Here is a 10,000-nt window from a genome sequence, read left to right as displayed (position 1 = left end):
AAAAGCAGCAGATGCCTGACCTATATATACCAAACGCGCTGGTCTGGCCTAGAGAGCCTGCCCCAGGTTTATATCATACAGAAAAAGAAATAAATAGATCAAAACAGTATGAAATAAAAGATACGTAGTATTTCAGTATGCAAAACATATGGAATAAAATTGTATTCTAAAAAAAAAAAAAAAAAAAAAAGAAAAAAAAAGGAATTAGCTCCATTAAAACATTATGAAACAAAAGATGGTATTCCAAAACGTAAAACAAAAGGAACGACAGTGTTATAATAACATGCAAAATATAAACGAACGATAAAGAGTATGAAAAACACGTCACGATGGTAGCTTATTCATTTCTCTACATGTTCAGTTTGTTTTTGTTTTAAAAAAAAAAATCAAATTCAGTAGTTGAGAAAATATTGGAATTGCGTGGCCCCGTTTCTTGTGTGTGATACTTTTTTCTTATCCATCCATCTGCTCTTCATTTTCTGTCTTCCACGGACTTGTATAGATCTCTCTCTCTCTCCACTTACTTTCTTACCTCCCCACCCCCCTCACACACACACACACACACACACACACACACACACACACACACCACACACGTACATAAACAAGGCGCGCATCATCATCATCATCATAAACATTTTCAAAATCACCCTACAAAAAATTCAAAGAAACAACAATAATGATGATGATTATGATGATGTTGATGATGATAATAATAATGTTGATAATAACAATAATAATGTTGACAATATTGATAGCAATGATAATAATGATAAGAAGAAGAATGATGACGATGTTGATGATAATGATAATAAAGATAATAACGATGATGATGATGACTGTTACTACTACAACTACTAGATTTGCTACTAATTATATTACTACTACGACTACTACTATTATACCTACTACTAGAAATAGTAGTAGTAGTACCGAAACTACAAAAACAAGAAAATAAGTTTGAAAACAGAGGGTTTTTTGTGTGGTCATTTTGACAAAGAACAAAAATGTTGACGCAACTGATTTCTTTATAAATGACTTTCCACCCATTCTTTCTGTGTGTGTGTCTCTCTCTCTGATTCTCTTGTGGCCTTGTAAACTAAACGTTTGTGTTGTCTCTGTCTGTCTGTCTGCCTGGCCTCTCTCTCTCTCTCTCTCTCTCTCTCTCTCTCCCTCCCTCTCTCTCGCTCCCTCCCTCTCTCTCTCTCAATGTCTCGCCACTCGTGAATCTTAAATCACTGAAGCGACGTAAGCCGCATACAAGTTTAGCTTTACGAAAGGGAGAAATAAAGAGGAGGAAGTGTCTAAAGAAACACGACAATGCTTATGATGAACTAGGCGCTCTATCTCTTTATAGCACAGAGGCCAGGAGCGCTAAGCATTTATATGTTAATATGAGGGGGGGAAAAAACCGGTTACAAAAATTAAACACCACCGGGCACTATTATAATCAAGACTTTCAAGCAAGACAAAGTGTCAATAGATAACGACTAAGAGAGAGAGAGAAAGAGAGAGAGAGAGAGAGAGCACACACACACACACACAGCACAACACACACACACACACACACACACACACACACGGCACATGACACACACCACACACACACACACAAAACACCACTCGTCAATACCTTGACATCCACGACAGCGGAATTGTACTGATGTGTTCTGAAGCCAGACTTGAGTGCATTCAACACACACACACACACACACACACACACACACACACACACACACTCGCACACACACACACACACACACACACACACACTCACACACACACACACACACACACACACACACACACACACACACACACACACACACACCTAAGTTCGTATGCAAGGATTTCAGCACCGCCGTTCCTCCATGCCTACCCATGCATTATCTACACCAAGGCTACAAGTCACCGGTTTGTAAACCCGAGTGAACAATATTGTCAGCCAGCCACTTGAAGGCTCGACTTTATTGCAAACCCATGTATATCTTTACATCCGCCACCAGTATAAATAAATCAGCTCTTTTTTTTTCCCCAATTTATCTGGCTGCGTTCGTTGTGTGTTGACAGGCAATCTGTCAGTATAATTATTATTGGTATGAAGTTATTATATACATGCAGTTAGATATATTAGTTTAATCATTACTGACAAAGAATTATAATTATAAAGTATAGTGTTATACACACACACACACACACACACACACACACACACACACACAGAGAGAGAGAGAGAGAGAGAGAGAGAGAGAGAGATTGTGAATATCTTTCATGAGTTTATTTCATTTTCTACTTCTAGTTCTTTTGTGGTAAAAATAATTCTGTATAATATAATATAATATATATATATATATATATATATATATATATATATATATATCTATATATATATCTTAGTGTCTGTATACAGGGATAAAGAAGAAAAAAACCCTGGTACTCGCACTCGACAGCATGAACATCATTGAATTCTTTCAAATCTGAACTAAACTAGGCTGCAACTTTCGCAGTTTTTTTGTTTTTGATTTTTTTGGTTCCAGTCCGTATCAGTTCCATTTATTGTACTCGTTGGGACGCTTTGCATAAATGTTAACTAATAATCAGTTCTCAGAGAAACCCCCCCCCCACTTAGTTTCATTAAACAATTTCTCCCTGAAGTAAATCAGCCATGACAACAATCGAAGCACGCGGCTTCCCACCAATCGGATCAGAGCAAACATACACGACACAACATCTCAATTAAAATCTGAACTGTACGAATCTTGCTTTCACAGATGTGTGTGTGTGTGTGTGTGTGTGTGTGTGTGTGTGTGTGTGTGTGTGTGTGTGTGTGTGTGTGTGTGTGTGTGTGTGTGTGTGTGTGTGTGTGTGTGTGTGTCCTTTGTCGTTGATACATTCCATTTGCTTTGTTTGTTGACGTGTTCATAATGGTGTCCCTCATAGTGCCATGTGTTCAATTTTGTAACCATTTATTTCCCCCTCACTTTGATGTAATAAACTATCAGCACTCTGAGCTCCCGTGAAAAGGAAGTAAGCGCATCGTAATTGCACATTATTATTATTATCATCATCATTTTTATCATCATCACCATCATAATCATTAGTAATAATAATAATACAATATTATTATTATTATTATTATTATTAAGGACACATTGCTACTGATCAGAGGTTCAACGCAAGAGCGTGGACAGCGTGTGGAGAGTGAAAGAATATATCACTATCATTATCATTATCATTATTATTGTTGTTGTTGTTGTCGGTGTTGTTGTTGTTACCACCATCATTATTACTTTGTATAACACTGATAATAAACGCCACAAGATTCCTCTCTGGAAGACGCGAATGTCAATTTGCATCATCATCATCATCATCTCAATAGTAGTCAGTAGTTGTTGTAGTTGAGGTTGGAGCAGCAGCAGCAGTAGAAATGACACTTTAATTTTGATTGTTGTACTGCTATCTATTGGCGCGCGCCGTTGGCAAGACTCAGTTTTTTTTTTAATAATTAAGCGTTGCACTTTTCATCCAATGTTCACCAGTGATGAGGGTTCGAGGCCCCGTTTCGGCATGACACTGTGTCCTAAGGGGAAAGACACTCTACTCCGATTTTTCCCTCGGCTCAGCCCTGGGCTCGTGAAGGGGTGCCTGACTTTGTGTAAGAGAAGGCAGGTGAGGGAGGAAGGAGAGGACTGGGCCCCGCCTTCCTATGCCGAGCCCTGGACACAGTGGATATGATTTCAACTACTCCGAAGGCCGCAAAAAAAAGGGCTATGGGTCCTTTAAAGTAAGTACTGTCTACTACTTCTTCTACTACTTCTACTGGTTACTAATTCATTACTACTCTTACCACTCCCACTGCCATTACTACAAGAACAACAACTACTAAGTCCTTCTTCTACTTCTTCTCATCATCATCATCATTATAATCTCTTTCAGCGTGGTCGAGTGTGTGTGTGTGTGTGTGTGTGTGTGTGTGTCTGTGTCTGTGTTTGTGTGTGAACGTGCATACCTCTGTGTGTGTGTGTGTGTGTGTGTGTGTGTGTGTGTGTGTGTGTGTGTGTGTGTGTGAACGTGCATACCTCTCTCTCTCTCTCTCTCTCTCTGTGTGTGTGTGTGTGTGTGTGTGTGTGTGTGTTGAGCACGAAGACCACTACAATGTAATGTGTCGTGTATATAAGAACAAGCGTTATGTAATGCACCTGGGCCGGGTTGCACGAGGCGATCTTTGCAGTACTAAGCTTGCTTAGAGTTAAGAATGTATATGGAATTTACCGTGGAGCTGGGAACGTTCTTAACGATAAGCACGCTCAGCACTGCTAACCTCGCTCGTGCAACCAGTCCCAGGAGCCGTTTTCTGACCAAGCGCGCTGTATGAATCACCCGGACTGTCCTCGACGATCACGGACCATCACTGACCTGCTGGAGGCCTCCATGGCTGGGACAGCACCCCGGGCCAGTAGATGGGCTGACGGCCCGGCAGCTCGGCCAGCTTGGGGAAGCGGAGCTGGGCCGGGGACCCCGCCAGGTACATGCCCGCGGCGGCAGACCCCAGCCTGGGCAGGAGCCCGTGGGGCCGGGACAGGATGTCGTTAATCCCGTGCGGCGTGGAGCTGGCGGCCATGGCCATCTGCATCTGCTTCATGGTGTGCTGGTAGTCCTGGAACGGGGAGGAGGAGGAGGAGGAGGGTGACGAGGGGAACTTCATCTCCGTCAGGTTGTGCAGCGCTGCCAGGGGAGGGCTGCTCAGCACGAAGGCGCTGCCGCCCGAACACGGGTTGCCCATGCCTACTCCTACTCCTCCTCCTCCTCCACCCCCACCACCTCCTCCTCCTCCATTGCTACCCCCTACTCCCGGACTGCCGGACCCGTGTCCACTACTGGCCCCACCCGGGGTGTGCCCTCCCCGTCCCACGGACCCGTCCGCTGTGCCTGCTGCCGTTGTCGCTGCTGCCACAGTGTTCATGGCGGCCACGTTCATGTTCATGTTCATGCCGAAGAAGGAGGACATGGGGTTGGGGGTGTTCTGGTGATGGTGGTGTGGGTGTGGGTGGTTGTGCGGGTGGTGGTGGTGGTGGTGGTGGCCGTACATGGCGGCGGTGTGGGAGGGGTCCACTCCCAGATTGGAGCAATAGTCCAGCATGGCTGACGCTGCTGAGGAGGAGGCCCAACGCGGGGTCACCGCTGGCTCAATGGCTGGGGACGTCTGGAGCCCTCACACATCCGACCTGAAGACCCTGACCCAGGCTCCAACACACACACACACACACACACACACAACGGTGCACAGACGTGGAGGAATCTGGCGAACAGTTCTTCTGTGCGGCGCGGCCCCAGCCACTCTTCACGGAGCTGAGGGAGACGAGGGAGAAGACGGAGAAGAAGATGATGCAGCGTGCATCCGAATTGCTCTACCCGTTCCTTGGTTCCTAACTTTATTTCTGTTGCTGGTACCACTGACGTCGTCAGGGCTTTCACTGCTGGATCAGTCCCAGCTGAACCTCGGTGACACACATACACACACACACACACACACACACACACACACACTGTCACGCGCACTTCTGTCACACTGAAACGGTCCTCATGAAAACTCAGTTCCTGACCGTAGTTCTGGCCATGTCAGTCCGTCACAACGACGTTTGGTTTCCCCCGATACATGCGCTCCTGGTTGTTTTAAACAAAAATTTCGGCACGTGATATCATGCACTGCACGTGCGGCGGTCAGTTAGTTCCCAGCTTTCGTTGTGGTACAGTGAGCTGACCTTTCGTTACACAGAAGAAACCACTGTTTTTTGCACGGCAGTCACCCTGCCTCACACAAACAGGCTTTTGACAAACGTTAGCGGTTAGTTACTATGGAGCTGTGTGTCACTGAAGCTGTCACTGAACAGATGATGTAAACCCAGCTACGATGTCTCAGTGTGGGCTCGCCACTTGACTCGGGAAAGACGAAACTGATCTTTGAAGAAGAGACTGCACTGAGCAAAGATGCAGTGAACAAAGAAGCACTGTACAAAGAAGAATCACTGTGTTGAGCCCTGTGAGGACTGAGTTCCCTCGGAGTAGCGTACTCTGACAGTCAGTCAGTCTGTATCCGATACCCAGTCACAGTGGTCAAGAGCTCCCTGACACTAACAACCCTCCGCCGAGCGACACAACCTCACGATGATACTACAACCCACGACCCGCTGCTCCTGTCTGTTATCTGGGAGCCACCGCCACTCGCTCCATTCATCACGACCACCCTCCACTCGTCCTGCCACGCTGAGTCGTCAAAGCCAGACCCCGCCCACTCCTGGGCACGAGTCGACATCTCATTGGTCACGAGCCAGCCCCGCCCCTTCTCCTATTCGCTCACGCGTGCTTTGACGAAAGCTGCCGTGGCCCGCGGATTGTAATCACTTCATTGAAAGCTCAGCCATTATTAACCCATTCCGCCTGTCAGCACAGGCCGCCTCTCCTAACACGCTCCTCCCCCCTACCACCCCCCCCCCCCTGGTCCTTCCCACCCCAACCTCTCTCCTGCTGCTGTTCAGTGTTGCAGGACTTTTCTCCCCCCCCCCTCTTCGGCCCCTGCCCCCCCAGCCCCTATTTGGGAAGTGGGGCGAGAAAAGAGGGCTTAATTGGTTGTGCAAAGAGGTGCATGCTCACGTCGAAAGGTGACGGTTGGTAAGAAGTCGGTTCCTATTTCCTCGCGCGCCTTGGCCGCTTGTTTCGGCCAGAAATGACTCCACCCTTCTTCTTCTCCTTCAGGAGGGGGGGGGGGGGGGGGGGGGGGGGGGAGGAGGAGGGGGTGGGGAGCGGGAGAGCGATGTGCAATAGACAGCAGCCGCGTGCAGCAGACAGTCTGCAACACAACACTGAAGCCAGACCCCCCCACCACCACCCCCCGCCCACCGTCCCCTCCCCCCCCCCCCCACTCCTCCTCAGTCAACACAACAGCTGATGCTCCTTGTTGCCTGCCGCCTGACTGAAGTGAACCCTTCAGTCACAGCCGCTGCTGCATTGACGGTTTTGACGACTTCAACAAAGCCCACATCATACGCTTGATTATCAACTCAGCGCGATTATTCCATCATGATCTTGGCCTAATAATCAACTCGGTACGATTATTCCATCATGATCTTGGCCTGATAATCAACTCAGCGCGATTATTCCATCATGATCTTGGCCTAATAATCAACTCAGCGCGATTATTCCATCATGATCTTGGCCTGATAATCAACTCGGTGCGATTATTCCATCATGATCTTGGCCTGATAATCAACTCGGTACGATTATTCCATCATGATCTTGGCCTGATAATCAACTCGGTACGATTATTCCATCATGATCTTGGCCTAATAATCAACTCAGCGCGGTTATTCCATCATGATCTTGGCCTGATAATCAACTCAGCGCGATTATTCCATCATGATCTTGGCCTAATAATCAACTCGGTACGATTATTCCATCATGATCTTGGCCTGATAATCAACTCGGTGGGATTATTCTGTCGTGATCTTGACAGAATAATTAATTCGTAAGGGAAAATAAAGACGACATGACGCGACAGTGACTTCATGTGTGGAGTGATGGCCTAGAGGTAACACGTCCGCCTAGGAAGCGAGAGAATCTTAGGGCGCTGGTTCGAATCACGGTTCAGTTACTGATATTTTCTCCCCCTCCACTAGACCTTGAGTGGTGGTCTGGACGCTAGTCAATCGGATGAGACGATAAACCGAGGTCCCGTGTGCATCATGCACTTAGCGCACGTAAAAGAACCCACGGCAACAAAAGGGTTGTTCCTGGCAAAATTCTGCAGAAAAATCCACTTCGATAGGAAAAAGAAATAAAACTGCACGCAGGAAAAAAATACCACAAAAAAATGGGTGGCGCTGTAGTGTAGCGACGCGCTCTCCCTGGGGAGAGCAGCCCCGCGAATTTCACACAGAGAAATCTGTTGTGATGAAAAGAAATACAAATACAAATAATGCCATTTTGACAGATATTGAAAGCGAACCGCACAGAAAACTTGGGAAGGCTGTCAAGGATTGTCCACTGTGTTGGGTTAATGTGTGAGTCAGTTATCTATTCCGATTTTTTTTATTCTTAACTTTTCTTCTTTTTTTTTTAAAGCAGTTGTGGTGTAGCATTGGTTAAATGGATCACTCATCGACGGATCAAGTTATTCAACAAGGGATATGATACATTTAAATGCGTTGCGCACATAGACCAGTTATACCCAAGACACAAAATACAGTCTATATCATTATTATACTCATTACAGTGTCAGTTTTAACTCACTCAGTACGGCCAGTCCTCTCTTCTCCTCTACACAGACCCCTCGGATGTCCAGTGGGTGTCTCAATGACGCAACCTTTGGCTTCCGTCGTCAGAATTGTGGTATTGTTTGTCAACATTCACCTCTTCAGTATAAGAGCCTTCCGCTTGTAATATTTTGATGGTGATAATTGGGGTGAAACGCTGTTAACGTCGTCTCTTTCGCCGTTCGTATGGAGAGAGTTAAAGAGGTCTAAAACAGAAGGCAGGTATACCTACCCGACCTTCGCGTAAATCCAACACGCTGATCAGGCCTTTGGAGCTACCCTAGGTTTGTGCAAAACATTAACACCCCCCCCCCCCCCACACACACACACATCCACCCCCCCCCCCCACACACACAAATACACACACACACACATCAACCCCTCCCCCCCCCCCCCACACGCACACCAAAAACAACAACAACAAAAATCAACAACCCCCAAAACCACAAACAAACAAGTAAAAGAAAAAGAAAAAGAAAAAAGAAAGAAAGAAATGAAATAGAATAGAATATAATAAACAGAACAAAAAAATATAAAAATATGAATAACGCACGCATCAACACATGCGCTCACACTGATACCAATGTGTAACTGCACGCATGCACATACAGACACACACAGACACACACATACTCTCTCTCTCTCTCTCTCTCTCTCTCTCTCTCTCTCTCTCTCTCTCTCTCACACAATTTGCACACGGATCTTTGATTACAGTAAGAGTTCAGCACATATAATAGAGGAACAATTAATGAACAGGTTAAAAAGTGAAATGGAATGTGTGTGTGTGTGTGTGTGTGTGTGTGTGTGTGTGTGTGTGTGTGTGTGTGTGTGTGTTTTCTGTTTTCTATCTATGTTTCTCTTTTCTTCCATCCCAAAAAGCAGAAGAAGAAAAAACAAACAACAACCCACAACAAACATAAATATAACCAGGAACACAGGCAATGGGTTCAACGTTGGGCTCATTAACGTATAATTATTGTCCATGGTTGGAACTGATCAGTATCAGTATCAGTATCAGTAGCTCAAGGATGCGTCACTGCGTTCGGTCAAATCCATATACGCTACACCATATCTGCCAAACAGATGCATGACCAGCAGCGTAACCCAACGCGCTTAGTCAGGCCTTGAGAAAAAAGAAAAGAAAAAAAAGGTGAATAAATAATAGATAAGCGTGCGTAAATAAGTAAATAAATAATTACAATATAAACAAGAGAGGCAAGGCCTTCAAGACTCACTTGTGATAAATTAAGTCCCCTAGCATTAATTAGAGTAATTTCCCTTTTTTTACTACCTGCACCAAAACGTTTGCAAAATAAATAAAAATTCCATGCTTAGCAAAAGAAGTTCCTGTTTGAACAAAAAAATGATAATAATAACTCCTCTTGTTGTTGTGTCAGAATAAAAGGTCAAAGTGCCAAGTTTAGAGAATACAAAAAATATAAATATAACAGTAAATGCAGTTTGCATATAATTAGGCTTCTTTTTATTTTTTTGTGCCAATCCCATAGGTGCAATATTGTTTTAAACAAGATGGCTGGAAATAACTGAATTTTTCCTATTTTTATGCCAAATTTGGTGTCAACTGACAAAGTATTTGCAGAGAAAATGTCAATGTTAAAGTTTACCACGGACACACACACACACACACACACACACACACACACACACACACACACACACACACAGAGACT

The 10,000-nt window shown here is 45.1% G+C and overlaps 1 protein-coding gene across 1 annotated transcript in view; it reads right to left on the bottom strand.

Annotated features, from left to right (window-relative positions):
* Nucleotides 1–5,008, bottom strand: part of LOC143294110 (homeobox protein Nkx-6.2-like) — a 34,225-nt gene extending 29,217 nt beyond the window's left edge. The window contains exon 1 of the mRNA XM_076605543.1: nt 4,417–5,008. Within this exon, the coding sequence (XP_076461658.1) occupies nt 4,417–5,008 (592 nt within the window). The remainder of the gene's footprint in view (nt 1–4,416) is intronic.
* Between the last annotated feature and the right edge of the window lie 4,992 nt (nt 5,009–10,000).

Source organism: Babylonia areolata, chromosome 19, assembly GCF_041734735.1.
Source record: "Babylonia areolata isolate BAREFJ2019XMU chromosome 19, ASM4173473v1, whole genome shotgun sequence".
NCBI lineage: Eukaryota > Metazoa > Mollusca > Gastropoda > Neogastropoda > Buccinidae > Babylonia > Babylonia areolata.
Note: the sequence above shows the minus strand (reverse complement) of the source record. Positions and strands in the feature narration are given on the sequence as shown.